Raw genomic sequence first — 22,203 nt, forward strand, 5'->3', positions numbered from 1 at the left:
CTATCAGTCTGAGAGGGTTACAGAGACATTTCTGAGGCTTTAGGACTCCAGCCAACCACGCTGAGAGCCATTACCCACAGATGGAGAAAACTGTGAACAGTGGTGAACCTTCCCAGGAGTGGCCGGCCTACCAACATGACTCCAAGAGAACATGGACGACTCATCCAGGAGGTCCCAGAAGAACCCAGAACCACATCTAAAGACCTGCAGGCCTCACTGACTCAGTTAAGGTCAGAGGTCATGATTCAACAATCAGAAAGAGACTGGGCAACAATGGCATCATGGGAAAGTTCCAACGCCACTGCTGACAAACAAGAACACAAAGACTCACATTTGACTAAAAACATCCTGATGATCCCCAAGACTTCTGGGAAATATTCTGAGAACTGACCAGACAGAAGAGGAACTTTCTGGAAATACTGACAGTCATCACAAACACTTTCTAGGGTTCTTCTGCCAAGGATGGGACAATCAGTTATTAGGTGGGCGATGACATTCTCACAGGTCCAGGTAGGTCTGTATGGATTTACCCCTTAATAAAGGAAATCATTTAAAAACTGGCTTCTGTTTTTATCTTTGTCTGATATCAACATTAGTTTGAAACATTAAAGTGTGACGAATATTCAAAAACAAAAATAAACCAGGAGGGGGATAAAGACTTTTATAAAAGACAAAAACCTGAATCAGTGGGTGGAAAAAATATATGTAATATATAAAATATATATAATATAATTCTGAATAGATAAAGCATCATGAATAAGAAGGAATTCACCAGAGGGGTTTAAATAAAGATGTCTTTAAAAGTGATGTCAAACATCACAAAACTTCACTAGTCTCACTGGCTCATATTTTTACCTTTTAGAGGAAATTCTTCCTGATGGTAATATTTTTTTTAAGATCTTAATAATTGTAAAATATAATAAAAAAAAGCCACCATAAAGGAATAAATGCAGAACATTTGTCACATGATACTTACATTTATCTATTTGCTATTTATTTATTCATCCATCCATTTATTTATTTATTTAGCTATTTATTTTTCATTATTAATGTATGTACTAATTCATTTATTTACGTTTTTCTATTTATGTATTTATTTATTATTTATTTATTCATTCATCCATTCATTAAATTATTTATGAAACTATTTATTTTTCATCATTTATTTATTTACTAATACATTTATTTCCGTATTTTTATTTATTTATTTGTTTATCTATTTATGTATTCGTTCATTTGTTCATTAACCCTTTGTGTAGCTATTTGTTTTTCATTATTCATTTATTTACTAATTAATTTATTTGCTAAATGATTTATTTATATATTTTTATGTATCTTGTCATTTATTCATTTATTTAGTCATACATCCATTAAATTATTTATTTAGCTATTTATTTTTCATCATTAATTTATTTACTAATTAATTTATTTAAGTATTTTTATTTATTTATTTATTCATTCATTCATTCATTTGACCATATGTGTAGCTATTTGTTTTAATTATTCATTTATTTTCTTATTCATTTATTCACGTATTTTTATTTAGACATTTGTTTAATTACCTATTTATTTATCCATTCATTAATCTAACTATATGTGTGGCTATTTGTTTTTGTTATTTATTCATTCACGTATTTTTATTTAGACATTTGTTTAACTACTTATTTATTCATTTATTTATGTAATGCAACATTTTTTTAATAAAATGAAGGGTTAAACTAAATCGCTCGTAATAAGTAAATAACCCTGCCTCGAAGCGTCATGTGGTTTCGTGACGTCACCTTACCACGTGACATGGCGATCAGCTGACTGCCGTTTTCCGGGTTGTCGCTCGGTGTTTACTCTGAAGTCTTCTTCCTCTTCTGCTCAGATTTCAGCGGCTGGTTCAGGTAAAGTCTGTTTCTGAGAGGGCTAGCGTGTCAAAGTAACGTTTTTCTTTAAAGTATTTTAGGTTTTTATTAAATTCAGAAGAATTAACGGAAACAAACTGAAGTGACTGAGTGTTGCTGTCTGACACTTTAATACAAACACAGACAGCTGAGCAGCAGGGAGGACGGTGGTTTAAGATCCCGCTGGTTCTTTTATTTGGACCTCAATGTTCATGAAAGGCTTTTAATTGGAGATTTAGATTCATCTAACAGGGGCGAAGTTAGAGGTTTGGGGGCCGTGTGTGTGTGTGTGTGTGTGGGGGGGGGGTCTCTCCGGTGTTCCGGTTTAAAAAGTGACCGTGTTAAATTGTGACTTTTGTTGCCCTTAAATGGAACTCGTAAAGTCCTGAAATTGACACAGGAAGACTTGGCGTTCAAGTGGAAACTTAACCGGAACATGGAAAACATAGTTTTAATTTTCTCAAGCAGATAAAAGGACAGAATAAATTTGATGGCTGCTACAGAAAAGTTGGGACAGGTAAAAAAAGACTGGGAAATGATGGAGAATGTGCAGAAACACCACAAACATTCCAGTGGTAAGAAGGCTTATTGGTGATTGGTTGCTGTGATTATTTCAGAGAGATGATACCAAGACATATTTAACACAGAGTTACAACAGCATGGCTTCACAGTGTAAGGGGGCGGTGCTTAGACTGGTCTGAAGGTAAAAATCAAATATAAAATGTCTGATGGGCTTTAAAGGATGGCAAAATCAATCGCAAGGAAGGAATGCTTTTTAAGCACTGGAGACATCATCTTTACTTTGAACTTACTTACTTTGAATATCGTTGAAGGCAAGAATAGAATGTTTTATAACTTTGAATATCGTTGAAGGCAAGAATAGAATGTTTTATAACTTTGAATATCGTTGAAGGCAAGAATAGAATGTTTTATAACTTTGAATATCGTTGAAGGCAAGAATAGAATGTTTTATAACTTTGAGTATCGTTGAAGGCAAGAATAGAATGTTTTATAACTTTGAATATCGTTGAAGGCAAGAATAGAATGTTTTATAACTTTGAATATCGTTGAAGGCAAGAATAGAATGTTTTATAACTTTGAATATCGTTGAAGGCAAGAATAGAATGTTTTATAACTTTGAATATCGTTGAAGGCAAGAATAGAATGTTTTATAACTTTGAATATCGTTGAAGGCAAGAATAGAATGTTTTATAACTTTGAATATCGTTGAAGGCAAGAATGGGGTAGGCAAGGGTAATGACAACGTCTTCAAAGGCAGAGATGGAGTGTTATATGGTATTGTTAAAGGCAAGAATGGAATGTTGTATAAGCTTTGATTAAATCATCTTTACAGGCAACAATAGAATGTTTTTAAACTTTTCAGAATGGCCTCATCTTTAAAGGAAAAGATGGAATGCTTTATAAGCTTTAATTATGATTAAAGACAAGAATGGAATGTTTTACAGGCAGAGAACAGAATGTTTTGAAAGATTCAAATGATGATTTCATCTTCCAAGGCAATAATGGTATGTTTTGAAATTATTAATTATGTTTAAAGGCAAGGATGGAATGTTTCATAGGTAAAGAACAGAATGTTGTAAAAGATTCAAAAGATGATATCTTTAAAGGCAAGATTAGAATGTATTAAAATTCTTAAAGGATGACATTAACTTCAGAGGCAAGAATGGAATGTTTTATAAGCATTAATTATGTTTAAAAGCAAGAATGGAATGTTATACTGAGAGAAAAGAACGTTCTAAAAGAGTTAAGGATAAGATCCTCCTCAAAGGGAAAGATTAAATGTTTCTTGAGCTTTTATCGCATAATAGTTAAAGGCAAGAATAGAATGTTTTGAAATCTTTTGAGGACAACAACATCTCCAAAGGCAAAGGTGGAATGTTTTATAAGCATTAACTGTGTTTAAAGGCAAGAATGGAATGTTTTACAGTGGGAGAACACAATGTTCTAAAAGATTTAAATGATGACATCATCTTCACATGCAAGAATGGAATGTTTTATAGGCAGAGAACAGCATGTTTTAAAAGATTCAAAAGATGATATCATCTTCAAAGCCAAGATAAGAATGTATTAAATTTTTAAAGGATGGCCTCAAGTTCAAAGGCAATAAGGGAATATTTTAAAAGCCTAAATTATGTTTAAAGGCAAGAATGGAATGTTTTATAGTGAGAGAACAGAATGTTCTAAGAGATTTAAATGATTACATCATCCTCAAAGGCAAAAATGGAACGTTTTATTAGCATTAATTATGTTTAATGGCAAGAATGGAATGTTTCAAAAGCCTAAATTATGTTTAAAGGCTAGAATGGTATGTTTTATAAGCTAGGTTGATCTGAAGGTAGTTTGAGACAGCGTTTTTGATTTGATTACCTCCATCATGGACTGGCTTGAAAAGACGGCTTCAGTAACTGAAATTTCTGACATTGCTCAGGTTTGTCTGATATTTCTGAAGACTGTGAACGTAGCAGATTTAGGAAGGAACGTCTGGATAAGACGGTAGAGCTCCCTCTCTCCCGGGGTGAAGAGCCCTCTCTGACTGTGTCTTGGTTATTTGCAGTGGGTGGAGCGTGGAGCAGCCATGAATGCCTCAGACACTGACGAGGACTCGTACAATGAGAGGACGGCGTTGGTCCCATCAGAGAACCCGGCAGTGCCGTCCTACAGTCCTGATCCTGACCACACACCCCCGAATGGTTCACCAGCTAAAAGGGTAAAGGTCAACTTCGATCTAATACATGATGGTAACCAGTAGAGTTTCTGACCTAGAGTGAATGTCTTTATTGATGATGATGTGAAATGTCGCTCTCTGGTGGTCCAGCCTCAGGTGACCAGGAGGGCGGGTACAAATGCAGCAGACGGCAGCAGCGGTGGCGGTGGCAGCTCAGATCAGGAGGTGGATGTCGAAGACGAGGAGCTGACCCTGAAGTATGGCGCCAAACATGTCATCATGCTGTTCATCCCCGTCACGCTCTGCATGATTGTGGTCGTCGCCACCATCAAGTCCGTCAGCTTCTACAGCGAGAAGACCGACCAGCGTCTGTACGTCCACACGCCACATTTATGACTCCTCCCCTCGAACAGCTAATGATCACGTTTGCCCCTGCAGGATCTATACGCCATTCTCAGAGAACACCTCATCTGTGGGCCGCCGGCTCCTCAACTCGGTCCTGAACACCATCATCATGATCAGCGTCATCGTGGTCATGACCATCCTGCTGGTCGTCCTCTACAAGTACCGCTGCTACAAGGTCAGAAGCACTTCCTGTTTACCGATGCAATGCAGAATAAAAAAAACTCTTTGTTTCAAATGTTGTAAAAGTTCAACATGTGATACCGGCTTGACTCGGCTCCACCAACCTCTGACTGGTCTGTAGATCGTGTCTGATACCCTCGTTCCCAGTCAGAGAATAACCGGACCAATCAGCATCATCTGAGGAGAAAGAGGCGGTAGCTGTAGGCGGGGTTTAGTTGAAGCGACTGCTGGCCTGTAAACAATGGTGGCCATTGCTGCAATTATCGTTTTTTGTTCCGTCCGCGTTTCGTCCCAGCTGTGGAGAAAACCCTCTCCGCCCTGATGGAGGTAACCGGGATGCACAGGTAACGGCGTGCCAGCTGGGACAGGAGACGTTTGGACTGGACCATAACGTTTTCCACCATGACAGCGGGTTACTGTCGGTGGGCATCGCGGTTTTACTTTCATACATCAGCATCTCTTGATGTAGCAAAGCCTCACTCGCCAAATCACCGCCAGCATGTGCACCACCCTGGCAATAAAAATCCTCGTACATCCCCAATGGCGACCATTGCGGCACCTGTGTTTTGGTGTGTTCATCATGTCACATGGCATGTGACGAGACATTTGGATCCTGCACCTACATATGGGTGAAGTAGAGGCAAGGAGAGAGGGGAGGGACTTGAGAAAGATTATAGACAGCAAAAAGATATAAAAATACACGCTCCAATAGTAACTTCAGCTTTAATATATTAATGAGATTTTATTTTGAATTATATTCGAACCCTGAAATCGGTTCCAACAGCCTTAGTGTTGATGGTGTTGTGTTTGTGTTCAGTTCATCCAGGGCTGGCTCATCCTGTCCTCGCTCATGCTGCTCTTCTGGTTCAGCTTCATGTACCTCGGGTGAGTCCTGCTCTGAATTTGTATATAACTTTATTTATACGCTGATCTAGGGCTGGGAAATACATCCAGTTTTTAAGATAGATGGGGATCTTTTCAGTCAAGATAAAGGGTAAGACAGTTTCCTTTAAATTTATTTTGTCTTATTTATAGAACATTTATATTATTAGTAAAAATCTAATTATAATGAAACCTGATTGATACCACAGCAACTAAAATAGGAGTCCTGAATGCCTAATACTGTGTTTTTTAGTTTTTTTTTTTTAGTTTTGTTTTTTAGTTTTTAAAAATTGCAGGTAAAATCCTGCACACTGTCCAAGTCGCCCAAATAAGTTTATAGCATTTGGAAATGTGACTTGAAATACAGCAGAGTTAGGGAGGACATTCTCAAGAGGGCAAACATAGCAACATGTAGAAAACGGGGGAAATTTCTACGACTGCTACGTAGCAAAAATGGTGGGAAAAGGCTTCATGAACATTCCGTCCTCTGCCTCTGATGATGTCATCCTTTAAAGTCTCTAACAGGGTTCAAAAATATGATGTCATCAAAGCTTATAAAACATTCCATTCTGTCTTTTTCATGAGAGCAACAGAGCACTGCTGACGTTGCAGTTCTGTTGGCAACAATTGGAAACTTGGATTGAAAACCATCAATCCTGTCCAGCTCCACCCACACTTGCGAATGTTGCCAACATAGTTGTGCAATTTCAACAACGCCGCCTGTCTCTCTTTTGGTTAAAAATGTGACTCAAGGTCATGACGTTTCTGTCTTTTTTTCTACCAGTCAGTTATGTAATTGCAATAACTGACCTTTAAAATAATAGTAGAACTGTTGCAGAGGCAGGCGTGTTGGCAACTTTTGGAAACTTTTGGATGGAACTGGCAAGAAAGAAGAAATTGAACTGCAACGTTTGAATAAATGTGAAATTTTCTGATGATGTATGAATAGTAGTGGGGAAAGACTAAACCTTCATAAGCTCCACCCAGTTTTCCATATGTTGCCAACTTAATTTTGCAATTTGGACACCGTTCTTCTCTTTTGGATAAAATGTGACTAAAGATCAATTTTCTGTCCATGTCTTTCTTGAAAGATGATATTCAAGAGGACAGAACAATTACAGCTGCAATTTACAGAAATGTTGTCAACATTTTTTGTCTGCAATTTTTGATGATTAAACGGTGCCCAATCCTGGTTGTTCAGGACTCAAAACAGGTTTCTGCATGGCGTGACTTTTACTAGAGCCATATCAAACTTTATCATCTGTTCCAATCATTTGTTTAAATCTTTGCAGAAAAAAAACGCCAAATATAAAGCGTGTATCGCCATTGGATTAAAAAAAATCTAGATATTATTATTGGTCCGTTCGCCCAGCCCTACCCTGACCACAGATAAAGTTTAAAAGACTGATAACGTATCGCTCGTGTTCATCACGGCGTTCTCTCTGATTCTCAGTGAGGTGTTTAAGACGTACAACCTGGCGGTGGATTATCCCACGGTCGGCATGATCATCTGGAACTTCGGGGCGGTGGGGATGATCTGTATCCACTGGAAAGGCCCCCTCCAGCTGCAGCAGGCCTACCTCATCCTCATCAGCGCCCTCATGGCCCTCGTCTTCATCAAATATCTGCCCGAGTGGTCAGCCTGGGTCATCCTGGGCGCCATTTCTGTCTACGGTGAGTCTGACGCTGTGCTGGATGATATATGGACAAGTCAGAGTCCTAAACTTTGAATAAAAGAACAATATATTAAACCCAAAGGGATGGATATGAATTATACAATAATTCAGACAGATAATCAAATTAAACACATGCTCATTAGTGTCAGAGTCTATGCTCTCTGTATCAGACCTCCCATCATGCATTGCTGCCTTTGTATATGTGGTTGCAGACCTGGTGGCCGTCCTCTCTCCTAAAGGTCCTCTGAGGATGTTGGTGGAGACGGCTCAGGAACGAAACGAGCCCATCTTCCCCGCCCTCATCTACTCCTGTGAGTCTAAGCTTTTATTTTGGTGAAATGATCGAGACTCTGGGGAAGCCCGAGATAGAATGTTCTACTGTCAGTGGGTTTAGCTCCACCCCTTTGACCAAAAATGGTCACTTCAAAAAATGAAGATGGATTGAAGTTTGATTTATAGAGTAACTAAAGCCAGAGTTTGATTTAGAGTAACTTAAGCCAGAGTTTGATTTAGAGTATCTAAAGCCAGAGTTTGATTTATAGAGTAACTAAAGCCAGAGTTTGATTTAGAGTATCTAAAGCCAGCTGATGTGAGTGTATCTCTAGTCATCGTCTGTAGATGGCGTTCTCGCCCTCTCTGGTATCTTTTCAATGATGTCTGCTGGTTAAACTTCTCTCTAGTATAATAATACGATACGGTTATTTAGAACATGAAACTCTTTAGAGGTACTAAAGTTCATCCAGTGACCTGATGCCTAAGGTCCATTCATTGTTATTCTTCTGTCTGGGTTTGTTCAGCGGCCATGATGTGGACGGTGGGGATGGCGAGCCCGTTGGACGCTCCGCACTCTGAACATGAAACTGGTCAGACTGACTGTATCTGAGATTGTTTAATTCTTTAACACAAATAAATATCCATGCTTCCCATTCTGATGTCTTTGTTTTTGTCCCGTTACTGTTGTCATCGAATCTCTGTTTCATTTTCAGACGAGGAGGCGGAGCAGAGGAGCCGGGGGGTGGAGCCTGAGAGACGACGGTCCCGGTCGTTTCCTGAAGACGACTTAGAGGAAGACAGTGAGTCTGATAAAACCTTCGTTTAGACAATGAAACTGCAGCAATGTGCTGAAGAAAACAGTTATATTCTTTCAAAATAAAACAGAACACTGCCTGTTTACATAGCGCCTCTCTGACACATTAAACACGTTTGTGTTCGGTGTTTGTGTGTAGGAGGCGTGAAGCTCGGTCTGGGTGATTTCATCTTCTACAGCGTCCTGGTTGGAAAAGCAGCGGCGACCGGTGGAGACTGGAATACCACGCTCGCCTGCTTCGTCGCCATTCTCATCGTAAGTATTTTGAAATGATGCAAAGTTGAACAGTGAGCATTATACCTGAAAAAAAAAATACATGTGCCATGGTTGAAACATGAGAATTAAAGCATGTCATCCACAAGTCACCAACTAATCATGAGCCTGTTAATGTTTCAAAATAAAAGCCTTTCCATCAGAAACACTACAGTAACATTCTTATAGATAAGGCCGGGCATTGTAGCTCCATATTTTTAGCTGAATGTTGATACAGGGTAAATAAAATCTGGATATTATATCTGGATACCTATATCTCACCTATATCTCACCTATATCTCACCTGAATCTCACCTGAATCTCACCTGTGCTTCACCTGTATCTCACCTGAATCTCACCTGTACTTCATCTTTATCTCACCTGTGCTCACCTTTGTCTCACCTATATCTCACCTGTGCTTCACCTGTATCTCACCTGAATCTCACCTGTACTTCATCTTTATCTCACCTGTGCTCACCTTTGTCTCACCTATATCTCACCTGTGCTTCACCTGTATCTCACCTGTCGTAGGGCCTGTGTCTGACTCTGCTGCTGTTGGCCATCTTTAAGCGAGCATTGCCGGCGTTGCCGATCTCCATCGCCTTCGGCCTCGTCTTCTACTTCTCCACAGACTTCCTGGTTCAGCCGTTCATGGACAACCTGGCCGCTCACCAGTTCTACATCTGACACAAGCCCCGCCCTCGCACCTGCTGCCTCCTCCTTCACCTGCAGGACTAAGGACGTTACGCACAAAGACTGTTCTCTGTTCATGCGCTGATGTTCTACCTGTCTGTTTGAGGAACACAATGAAACATAGGAACTGATGTAATGCAGACAGGAAGCCCAGGTGTGTTTGTGCTCACCTGTGGACAGGAACTGTAAAGGAAAGTTCCACCTTAAACCCTCAAACAACTCTGCATGGATGTAGGGTCTGTAACAATACTGACAATAAGGAAACATCACAGCTTTGTCTGATTGGTCGATGCTCCTGCCAATCAAAGCAACAACACACCCCAAACATTCCTGCTTTTATTTTGAAGAAACTAACTTTGCTTGTCTGCTTATTTCCTGTTTTTATTATGTTCTGCCAGGTTTTGTCCATATGTTTATTATTTTATTATATTATACAGCTCAAGAGTGTGTTTACTGCAGTAAAATCCTTTTTAATTCCTCCATAGTAGATTTAATTATTCGCCATGATGTCATAACCATTCAAGGTAAACTAACTATGCGCTACCTGAATGAGAAATAATGGTATAAGCTCCAGGAGAACACAAAAGTTCCAATAATATCAGCCCTGACTGAAGAGAAACGTGGTTTATTCACAATTTAAAGGGGGAAAGAACTACACTACCCATAATCCTAGTGTCACAGCAACATTTGTGATCATGGTGACCCTGGAAAGTCAGATGGAGATCAGGAAGTTAAGAACAGAAGTTAGGAATGAGTGTGAATGTAGTAAAGTTAGTAAAAGCTCTAAGTGGACCACGAAGATGGAATGTTGCAAGCGTTTTGATTACCTCTCCCCTCTGAAGCCTATTAAAGGATGACATCTTAAAGGTAGAGGATGGAATGTTAAGTAAGATTAAGGGATGATGTCATCTTCAAAGGTAGAGAACGGAATGTTAAATAAGACTAAAGGATGACGCCATCTTCAAAGGTAGAGAACGGAATGTTAAATAAGCTTAAAGGATGTAGTCATCTTCAAAGGTAGAGGACGAAATGTTAAATAAGACTAAAGGATGACGCCCTCTTCAAAGGTAGAGAATGGAATGTTAAATAAGCTTAAAGGATGACGCCATCTTCAAAGGTAGAGAATGGAATGTTAAATAAGCTTAAAGGATGACGTCATCTTCAAAGGTAGAGGACGAAATGTTAAATAAGACTAAAGGATGACGCAATCTTCAAAGGTAGAGAATGGAATGTTAAATAAGCTTAAAGTATGACGTCATCTTCAAAGGTAGAGAATGGAATGTTAAATAAGCTTAAAGGATGACGTCATCTTCAAAGGTAGAGAACGGAATGTTAAATAAGACTAAAGGATGACGCCATCTTCAAAGGTAGAGAACGGAATGTTAAATAAGACTAAAGGATGTAGTCATCTTCAAAGGTAGAGGACGAAATGTTAAATAAGACTAAAGGATGACGCCATCTTCAAAGGTAGAGAACGGAATGTTAAATAAGCTTAAAGGATGTAGTCATCTTCAAAGGTAGAGGACGAAATGTTAAATAAGACTAAAGTATGACGCCATCTTCAAAGGTAGAGAACGGAATGTTAAATAAGCTTAAAGGATGTAGTCATCTTCAAAGGTAGAGGACGAAATGTTAAATAAGACTAAAGGATGATGCCATCTTCAAAGGTAGAGAACGGAATGTTAAATAAGCTTAAAGGATGTAGTCATCTTCAAAGGTAGAGGACGAAATGTTAAATAAGACTAAAGGATGACGCCATCTTCAAAGGTAGAGAACGGAATGTTAAATAAGCTTAAAGGATGTAGTCATCTTCAAAGGTAGAGGACGAAATGTTAAATAAGACTAAAGGATGACGCCATCTTCAAAGGTAGAGAACGGAATGTTAAACAAGCTTAAAGGATGACGTCATCTTCAAAGGTAGAGGACGAAATGTTAAATAAGACTAAAGGATGACGCCATCTTCAAAGGTAGAGAATGGAATGTTAAATAAGCTTAAAGGATGACGTCATCTTCAAAGGTAGAGAATGGAATGTTAAAAAAGATTTGTAGCACCACATTATGTAATAATGTCACATTATGTAATAACCCTAACCATAGGACTTAGTTTCGGCTCCAAGGTATGCCCTACCCAACTACCTTGCTGTAACTCTAACCACTTAATGACTTATGCCTAAACCTAACCCCCCTTCAGGGCTCTAGACTAAACACCTAACCTTAACCCTAGGACTTAAGGTGGGCTCCAGGGTATACCCTACTACCTTGCCCTAACCGCTTAGTGGCTTATAAAATGCAGCATTATTACATAATGTGGTGCTACAAGATTAAAGGATGATGTCATCTTCAAAGGTAGAGGACGGAATGTTAAATAAAATAAAGGATGACATCATCTTCAAAGGTAGAGGACGGAATGTTAAATAAAATTAAGGATGACATCATCTTCAAAGGTAGAGGACGAAATGTTAAATAAAATAAAGGATGACATCATCTTCAAAGGTAGAGGACGGAATGTTAAATAAAATATAGGATGACATCATCTTCAAAGTAGAGGATGGAATGTTAGAAAAATTGAAGGATGATGTCATCTTCAAAGGCAGAGGATGGAATGTTAAACAAGATTAAAGGATGACATCACCTTCAAAGGTGGAGGATGGAATCTTTGTGAAACTATGACCTTTTTCTCTCTATTTTCACGGAATAGTAGGCTATAGTTGGCATTTTTTGGAAAGTGGGTGGAACTGATTGTGATTTAGATTGTTTTTTTTGTTTGTTTGTTTTTTGTTTTGTTTTGTTTCGTGTTTTTTCCCCTCAATGTGGCTGGTTGGTACAGCAGTAAATACCACCAGACTTTGTCAATCTAATCACTTCCTGTCTAATCTGGAGTTCTTTACTGTGATGTGACATCATCTAAAAAACAACCCCACATTCAAAGCCTTCATAAGCCAGTTTTTTAACAACCCATTTACATCCCATTATATAAGATGAAAACTTTAACTCAATTATAAATTACTGTTTAGTAAAAATGGAGGGAAAGGTTCTAGTTTCACCAACATTCCTTTCCTCCGTCTTTGACGATGATGTCATCTTTTGTTAGACTTCACATTGATGATGTCATCAAAGCTTCTAAAACGTTTTTTAGACAAACAAAATCAGTCACACGACATAAACACAAACTCAGAAAAATTAAAACATTATTTTCTGACCATATAAACACTACAGCAAAGGCATAAGGTCTGCCTACGTTTTGAAGTACGTATCGTGTTTTTAATGAACTGCAGTTGTTATGACTTGAACTGGGTTGGTGTGCAGTGGATTGTGGGATATGTAGTTCCTTCACTCCGGGACTCCTGTACCTTTGACTTTTCCTCCATTTTCCAGTCATGTTTTTGCTCTAAATCTAAAGTTTTACCATCGCGAGTATTTAGCTGGTTGGATCTTGGATTTAAAAACAGATATGAGGATTCTTCTGAAACGCCAGTGGAGGGTTAGAACGGGGTCATTTACTTCAGGAAGCAGAGAAAAATCTGTTGAGACAGCAGAGCGCCTCCTTGTGGCCGTGAGCAGCACTTTTATTATTCCATTTTTATTCAGCTTTTATGTGCTACAGTGTTTTAAGGTGGAATTTTCCATGATGTCATGTTCCTGATCTTCTTACACTTTAAAACACAGTCTGTTCAGCTGATATTGAAATCAAGTTTGATTAAATGTGAGTTTATTTAAACTGGGATTAAATCAGGTTTAAATAAACTCATGTGCTTGATGACTGACCGTAGAAGAGAAGACGTCATTATTAGCGAAGGAAATCCTAGAAAGAATGAAACTGTGTATTGATTCATGGATTAGTCATGGATAGAAATTATTTTATTATCTATTCTGTTGTTTTTAGTCTTTCACATTTTGTTTGGTCTTATTTTGTAAATATGATAATTAATAAATAACCTTTCAAACCTTGAACTTTTACTGTGAGTTGTTGGGAATAGAAGCAGGTCCATCCACTCTCCATCTCCCTGGGTTATATAACCCCTCCCGTGTGCTCTAGGTCTCCTCCCAGCCGGACATGCCCAGAAGACCTCCACGGGGAGGCGACTAGAAGGCATCCTGATCAGATGCCTGAACCACTGCCACCTGTAAACACCATTTCATTCGTTCAGTCGTTCATGACCACAGGTGAGGGTTTGGAGGTGGATCGAAAGGAGGCTCAGGCGGTTGTCGAACCTCAGATACAGGAGGAACAATGCAGATTTTGTCCTGGCCGTGGGACAGTGGTCCAGTTCTTTACCCTTGCAGGACTTGTTGAGGGACCATGGGAGTGTTTTGTGGTCTTGGAGAGGGCTTCAGATTGTGTCCCTCAGGGGGTCATGAGGGGTAACTGCAGTAATATGGGGTTCTGGGGACCTCTATAGCGAGCCATCAGGTCCCTGTATGACCAGCGCATTGGGCTGCCCCTTGTCTCTGATTCGCTTTGTGATTTTCGTGGACAGGATCTCGAGGTACAGCCGGGGGAGGAGGGTTTCCGGTTTGGGGACTTCAGAATTTCGTCTCATCTTTTTTGCAGCTGATGCGGTTCTGCTGGCTTCCTCAGCTGGGACCTCCAGCAGGCATGGGGATGTTTGCAGCAGTCGAGATGAGAGTCAGCACCTCCACATCTGAGGCCATGGTCTTCTGCCGGAAAACAGCAGATTGGTCCTAAAGGTGGGGAGTGAGTCTCTGCCACAGATGAAGGAGTTCAGGTATCTCGGGGTCTTGTTCACAAGTGACAAAAGCAGATTTCTAACATTTTCTCCTCATCAATGTGGCAGATATATTCAGACTGATGGAGAGTTTAGCTGCAGGGAAAGGTTGAGCTTCACATCAGTCAAGATTATAAGTAGATTCTAAGCTCAAAAATGTTCAAAAAAGGCAGAACATCTTAAAATCCCAGTTATGGAGGACAGAACACGAACATTTCACTGGTTTATTTGGCTCACATCACAAACACAAACACGTTTCAGCACAAAGCCTTCATCAGAGCGAGTCCGAGGCTACAGATTCTCTTTAGAGAAGAGAGAAATGTTTGTTTTCCCTCCTAAACTTGGATTTTCAGATGTGCTGCCTTTTCTGAAACTTCAGAATCATACCTGTTTTATAATCACACATCATTCACAAAAAGAAGTTTGGTCTTGAACCCTTTTTCAGCTGTTTTAAGAAGATTCTGACACATATCCCTCTCTGTGGTGTTCAAAAATAAACACTAGAGGGCGCTCTAGTTCACATTTGAGTTCTGATAGGACGGGAAAATGAATGAACCACACATCAGCACTCAATGATTAAGAAAGTCACAATAAAACTTTAAATGATATTTTACTGTATTTTTTTATACATTTATCTTTTTTATTTTATAAAAAATGTGCATGGTCCCGTAAACATGGTCAACTTTTAATTTAACATGTTAGTGTTGGATCTGAACAGTAAAATATGAATATAAACCTGTCCTATTAGTAGAAATGTTTACATTTTGATTATATTTAAAACAAAAACTAAAAAAACGTCCTCATAGGGGTTTGAATTAGTTTAAAAGATGTTCAGGGTCAGCTGTTAGAATAAATGTAGGTTTGACTCCTGAAGTTATTCCAGCTCCATGCATGTTGATGACTGCTGTCTGTGGAGTATTTTTATACCCAATCATAGAGCTTTATATCAATGAACTGATCCTTTCTGGTTTAATGTGCAGCTCAACATCTACCTTAGATTCATCCCAGTACATCTGATCCTTTCAATCCAGTATATCTGTTATTTATTATAATTAATTTGATTTGGACGTTAATGAAGTCTCCTAACTTCTACTACTGTTTGCACACTGCCCTGCAGCCTCATGTCCTTATATGGGCATAAAATCGAAATATATCTAGGCTAATTATGAAACATGCACGAGCTTCCAGCCTACAAGGATGTGGCCTTCATCAGCTTAAGAACACAGGAAAGAACAATTCAGCCGTTAACCCTTCATGACCCTTTATGAATTGGCTCATAAAGCAAATATTAGTCTACTGTCTGAGAGCAGATGGGAGTGAGCTGCAGTTTTTAAGACACAAAAACTTTCCAGAGATCAGGAAACAATTCCACATCTGTATGACTTTAAAATACATGATGATAAATGACGTGTAAATAAGGTCTGTAGATATTACTTTGACATTCTTATTACTAAGTCATAGTCTGAATATTTAACATGGATTGTCAGTTTGTGCGGGATGCAGGCGGGATTGGGGACACTTGTTGCTGATGCGTTCCAGGAGTGGGCGGTAACAGTCAGAAGTCCAGCGAAAGCGGGGTTAAGGAAAGAGTCCTATGCAGGGTTCTAGTTTAAGAATAACCTAAAGAACATTTTGGTGAATGAGGACCAGTGATAATTGTTTGGTACCACAGAAACAAAAAAAAAGTCTGAAACAAGCTGTGGAGTTGTAGATAAATCAAATAAAAATGTTGAGAATAAAGCCAGAGAGAGAGTCCGCTGCTCTTTCACATCAACATTTTTATTTCTGCTTAAAAAAAGAAAAAAAGTCTAAATCCATAAACAAATGAACAAACAGCTTTCTACTGTAGGAAACGTTCCCACTGCAGAGTTTAACTTCTCTCCTCAAACTGAGATTTGTTCTTCAGCAGGAACGCTGCCAGGTACTCGATCGGGTTTGGAGGTCTGCAGAGGAGACGAAACAGAGAGGATGTTTTTAGCTTTTTATGACTGTGTTTCAAAGATACGCTCTAACATTTTACACAAAGGAATAATCCCCACAGAGGTCACATCATCACTGCGTCCACTTTGGGACTGTTCCCTGGTCACCCACTAACGCAGAATTTTCATGAAGAACTCAGACGTCAGCTCACCCCGACTTCAAGCCGTTACAGATTTAAAAAGGGTCCAGTCTGAGTGGTTGTTGACATTCAAACTCTCATCCTAAAATACTGTAGGAGTTTTTAGATCAGAGTAAAGACTGCTCGTGTCCGTCTGTGCGTACCGGTCCTTGGCGAGCACCGACAGGCCCTGCAGCAGGATGGGAACCACCGTCTGGTCCAGGTACGCTCTGGTGGGCAGCGCCTGCAGGTCCACCTTCTGCTTCGACATCTTCTCTGCGCCCGGCTTCTCGTTCTCCACCGTCCTCTGAGGAGCAGCAAAGCATGCTGGGAGTCAGTCTCCCTTACACTGTGAGTGTGTGACGTGTGTGTGTGTGTGTGTGTGTGTGTTACCTGGATGTTCTCTGTCAGACCGTACTCTGCATGAGGGTTTTCAGAGACCTGCAGGACCATTCATGGTTAAAACAATGGTATTCTATTATTGGTTGAATGAGTTCAGTACCAGTGTGAGGGTGTAGTACCAGTGTGAGGGTGTAGTACCAGTGTGGGGGTGTAGTACCAGTGTGGGGGTGTAGTACCAGTGTGAGGGTGTAGTACCAGTGTGGGGGTGTAGTACCAGTGTGAGGGTGTAGTACCAGTGTGAGGGTGTAGTACCAGTGTGGGGGTGTAGTACCAGTGTGAGGGTGTAGTACCAGTGTGGGGGTGTAGTACCAGTGTGAGGGTGTAGTACCAGTGTGAGGGTGTAGCACCAGTGTGGGGGTGTAGTACCAGTGTGAGGGTGTAGTACCAGTGTGGGGGTGTAGTACCAGTGTGAGGGTGTGGTACCAGTGTGGGGGTATGGTACCAGTGTGAGGGTGTAGTACCAGTGTGAGGGTGTAGTACCAGTGTGGGGGTGTAGTACCAATGTGAGGGTGTAGTACCAGTGTGGGGGTATGGTACCAGTGTGAGGGTGTAGTACCAGTGTGAGGGTGTAGTACCAGTGTGAGGGTCTAGTACCAGTGTGGGGGTGTAGTACCAGTGTGGGGGTATGGTACCAGTGTGAGGGTGTAGCACCAGTGTGGGGGTGTAGTACCAGTGTGAGGGTCTAGTACCAGTGTGGGGGTGTAGTACCAGTGTGAGGGTCTAGTACCAGTGTGGGGGTGTAGTACCAGTGTGAGGGTGTAGTACCAGTGTGAGGGTCTAGTACCAGTGTGGGGGTGTAGTACCAGTGTGAGGGTGTAGTACCAGTGTGGGGGTGTAGTACCAGTGTGGGGGTGTAGTACCAGTGTGGGGGTGTAGTACCAGTGTGAGGGTGTAGTACCAGTGTGAGGGTGTAGTACCAGTGTGGGGGTGTAGTACCAGTGTGGGGGTGTAGTACCAGTGTGGGGGTGTAGTACCAGTGTGGGGGTGTAGTACCAGTGTGGGGGTGTAGTACCAGTGTGGGGGTGTAGTACCAGTGTGAGGGTGTAGTACCAGTGTGGGGGTGTAGTACCAGTGTGAGGGTGTAGTACCAGTGTGAGGGTGTAGTACCAGTGTGGGGGTGTAGTACCAGTGTGGGGGTGTAGTACCAGTGTGGGGGTGTAGTACTCACAGGAGTGTGTCCCTCCATGGACTGGTCTGCATCTGTGTGATCTGAAAAATAAAAAGGTACAGTTACTTATTTTTAAGGTTATTTTATCGTTCTCACATCTTTCTCTCCAGAGACAAAAAAAACAAGTTGAAGACAAAGCTGTGGCTGTGATGAAGTGACTCTACACGTCTCTGAGGAAGACTTGCTCTAAAAAAGTTAAACATACTTCAAATCTCTCTTTTCTCTAGATCACAGATATGCCAAGAACCTTTTCCTCATGTTGACTGTTGGCAAAAACTCATCTTCATCTTGCCCTCGTCCCTGCTCTCTTCTCCTCCATCATCATCATCTTCCTCTCTGTCCCTGCTCTCTTCTCCTCCATCATCCTCATCTTGCTCTCTGTCCCTGCTTTCTTCTCCTCCATCATCCTCATCTTGCTCTCTGTCCCTGCTTTCTTCTCCTCCATCATCCTCATCTTGCTCTCTGTCCCTGCTTTCTTCTCCTCCATCATCCTCATCTTGCTCTCTGTCCCTGCTTTCTTCCCCCCATCATCCTCATCTTCCTCTCTGTCCCTGCTTTCTTCTCCTCCATCATCCTCATCTTGCTCTCTGTCCCTGCTTTCTTCCCCCCATCATCCTCATCTTCCTCTCTGTCCCTGCTTTCTTCCCCCCATCATCCTCATCTTCCTCTCTGTCCCGGCTTTCTTCTCTTTCATCATCCTCACTTTGCTCTCGTTCCCTGCTTTCTTCTCCTCCATCATCCTCATCTTGCTCTCTGTCCCTGCCTTCAATCCCTCCATCATCCTCATCTTGATCTCTGTCCCTGCTCTTCTCCTCCATCATCCTCAGTTTGCTCTTTGTCCCTGCTTTCTTCTCCTCCATCATCCTCATCTTGCTCTCTGTCCACGCTTTCTTTTCGTCTATCATCCTCATCTTGCTCTCTGTCCCTGCTTTCTTCTCCTCCATCATCCTCATCTTCCTCTCTCTCCCTGCTTTCTTCCCCCCATCATCCTCATCTTGCTCTCTGTCCCTGCTTTCTTCTCCTCCATCATCCTCATCTTGCTCTCTGTCCCTGCTTTCTTCTCCTCCATCATCCTCATCTTGCTCTCTGTCCCTGCTTTCTTCTCCTCCATCATCCTCATCTTGCTCTCTGTCCCTGCTTTCTTCTCCTCCATCATCCTCATCTTGCTCTCTGTCCCTGCTTTCTTCTCCTCCATCATCCTCATCTTGCTCTCTGTCCCTGCTTTCTTCTCCTCCATCATCCTCATCTTGCTCTCTGTCCCTGCTTTCCTCTCCTCCATCATCCTCATCTTGCTCTCTGTCCCTGCTTTCTTCTCCTCCATCATCCTCATCTTGCTCTCTGTCCCTGCTTTCTTCTCCTCCATCATCCTCATCTTGCTCTCTGTCCCTGCTTTCCTCTCCTCCATCATCCTCATCTTGCTCTCTGTCCCTGCTTTCTTCTCCTCCATCATCCTCATCTTGCTCTCTGTCCCTGCTTTCTTCTCCTCCATCATCCTCATCTTGCTCTCTGTCCCTGCTTTCTCCTCATCATCCTCATCTTGCTCTCTGTCCCTGCTTTCTTCTCCTCCATCATCCTCATCTTGCTCTCGTCCCTGCTTTCTTCTCTTTCATCATCCTCATCTTCCTCTCCGTCCCTGCTTTCTTCTCCTCCATCATCCTCATCTTGCTCTCTGTCCCTGCTTTCTTCTCTTTCATCATCCTCATCTTCCTCTCCATCCCTGCTTTCTTCTCCTCCATCATCCTCATCTTGCTCTCTGTCCCTGCTTTCTTCTCCTCCATCATCCTCATCTTGCTCTCTGTCCCTGCTTTCTTCTCCTCCATCATCCTCATCTTGCTCTCTGTCCCTGCTTTCTTCTCCTCCATCATCCTCATCCTCCTCTCTGTCCCTGCTTTCTTCTCCTCCATCATCCTCATCTTGCTCTCTGTCCCTGCTTTCCTCTCCTCCATCATCCTCATCTTGCTCTCTGTCCCTGCTTTCCTCTCCTCCATCATCCTCATCTTGCTCTCTGTCCCTGCTTTCTTCTCCTCCATCATCCTCATCTTGCTCTCGTCCCTGCTTTCTTCTCTTTCATCATCCTCATCTTCCTCTCCGTCCCTGCTTTCTTCTCCTCCATCATCCTCATCTTGCTCTCTGTCCCTGCTTTCTTCTCTTTCATCATCCTCATCTTCCTCTCCGTCCCTGCTTTCTTCTCCTCCATCATCCTCATCTCGCTCTCTGTCCCTGCTTTCTTCTCCTCCATCTTCCTCATCTTGCTCTCTGTCCCTGCTTTCTTCTCTTCCATCTTACCTTTATGGTGTGTGGTTATTGTTCTTGTTCCTCATCTTGTGTATTTTTCAACAAACAAGCGATAAATCATGTTGTTATAACAAACACAATATTAGATCGATTAAACGAGGGCCAAAAAATTTTGAAAAATATCCTATTGCAATTATTTCAACTCATATCTCAATTTCAGTATGAACTGACTTGAAATTGCATGATGGGTATAGTAGTTTCGGGAAAAACATCTCAGCTGCTTAAAGTTTTTAACTGGAATATTGACACTTTCTAAGTTAAAGAAATATTGCACCTTCAGCAGTTTGAAAATTGCAGCAGGCCTTACTGTGATTTGATCTAAATTCTTGATTACTTGCCCAGCCCTAGTAATTATTATTATTATTATCATGATAATAATACATTTTAAAAAGCTGACAGGTCTGAAGAACAGGTCATTAAACTCTCCAAATAACCCTTTTATATTGGTTAAAGGTGAAAATTATTAACATTTGTTTTTTATGTTTTTGTTGATTTGAAGGATTGAAAATATGTTCCCCTACTTCTGTCACATCACTGGTTAACGTTTTAAAATGAAATGTCAACCACGCAGATTTTAGTTGTCAGCTCTTCCACACACACACACACACACACACACACACACCTCTCTTCTTTATTTGTCCCGGTCTATTTTCATAAATAACCCGTGTTTAAGGATTAAATAAGGAGGGTAATGATCTCAGATCTGGTCTAAACTCCTCAGTGGAGAGGATGGAGCCGGAGTAATGACACCTTTTTGGGCTGCCTGGTTCACAGAGAGGCTGACTGAAGGAGAGGAAAGACTGGAAGAATAAAATTAAAGTTTTTCTTCTGTATTTACAGAGAAAATCCTCCATCAAAGTCTCTGTCGGAGTCACAAACACGCTGATTTATTCATCTCTGAGTTTAGCCGCTAACAGCAGGAGCGGTGAGTTAGCTTAGCATCCAGTAAACGCCCTACAACCGTTAAACTAACGTCTCTACCGGCTGACTTCCTGACGCCCTGACGTTTAAGAAGAATCAATAAATATTTATCTTGAACCTCAAATGTCCCTCTAATTCACCCAAACACAAAGAAAACTAGGAAAAACACCATCAATGGTACACAATGAACTCACCATCCGCCATGTTTGTTGTGGATATGTACGCTAACTGTCAGACGTAGAGGGATTCTCTTTCCCGGGTTACGTTAGAAATGGCATCCAACGTCGATCACACTTCCGGTTTTAAGACGAATCCTTCAAATTAAAAGCATGGACGAAGATTAAAATGAAAATTTGAATGTTATAATTTACGAGGAATTCTGTGAACTTTTGATGTGATAAAGTTTATGCAAAACAGAGTGGTGTTAATAAAAAGTACAAAGAACAAAAAGTAAAATAAAAATGAAAACTTAATTAAAATAAAACAAAATCCAAATAAAGAAAAATTCCAATATCATATATTTGTATCAGATATGATACATGAGGCATTTTTGGCAACCGTCCACTGGAGGGCTTTTTTATAATTGATCAGATTTTAAACAAAAGGTTTTTAAGTAAATTATTGATCATGCTGATATTATTATGTTATTAAATAAAATAATATACACTTGGCTTTAAAGGGTTAATTCTCATTTGTGGATGGCACAGCCAACTGTGTTGACAGACAATGATTTCTGGAATGTTTCTGAGCCCACGCAGTGATTTCACCACAGAATCATGCCTGTTTTTAATGACGTGGCCCCTGAGGGCCCCTGAGGGCCCCTAAGGGCCCCTTCGGCCTTG

The 22,203-nt window shown here is 40.9% G+C and overlaps 2 protein-coding genes across 2 annotated transcripts; one reads left to right on the forward strand and one right to left on the reverse strand.

Annotated features, from left to right (window-relative positions):
* The first annotated feature begins 1,788 nt into the window (after window positions 1-1,788).
* On the forward strand, window positions 1,789-10,230 carry psen2 (presenilin 2). The gene is made up of 11 exons (XM_041785981.1): window positions 1,789-1,889; window positions 4,465-4,617; window positions 4,726-4,946; window positions 5,014-5,155; window positions 5,978-6,045; window positions 7,496-7,716; window positions 7,931-8,029; window positions 8,516-8,581; window positions 8,705-8,791; window positions 8,945-9,060; window positions 9,589-10,230. Exons 2-11 carry the CDS (start codon window positions 4,486-4,488, stop codon window positions 9,742-9,744), a joined length of 1,308 nt encoding a protein of 435 aa, XP_041641915.1. The 5' UTR covers window positions 1,789-1,889; window positions 4,465-4,485; the 3' UTR covers window positions 9,745-10,230.
* Window positions 10,231-16,235: 6,005 nt separating this feature from the next.
* Window positions 16,236-21,641, reverse strand: dpy30 (dpy-30 histone methyltransferase complex regulatory subunit). The gene is made up of 5 exons (XM_041785873.1): window positions 21,556-21,641; window positions 18,146-18,186; window positions 16,969-17,016; window positions 16,740-16,882; window positions 16,236-16,420 (listed from the first exon to the last, which is right to left on the reverse strand). The coding sequence occupies exons 1-5, from the start codon at window positions 21,563-21,565 to the stop codon at window positions 16,348-16,350; spliced, it is 315 nt and encodes a 104-aa protein (XP_041641807.1). The 5' UTR covers window positions 21,566-21,641; the 3' UTR covers window positions 16,236-16,347.
* Between the last annotated feature and the right edge of the window lie 562 nt (window positions 21,642-22,203).

The sequence above is a fragment of the Cheilinus undulatus genome, linkage group 4 (assembly GCF_018320785.1).
Source record: "Cheilinus undulatus linkage group 4, ASM1832078v1, whole genome shotgun sequence".
Classification (NCBI taxonomy): domain Eukaryota; kingdom Metazoa; phylum Chordata; class Actinopteri; order Labriformes; family Labridae; genus Cheilinus; species Cheilinus undulatus.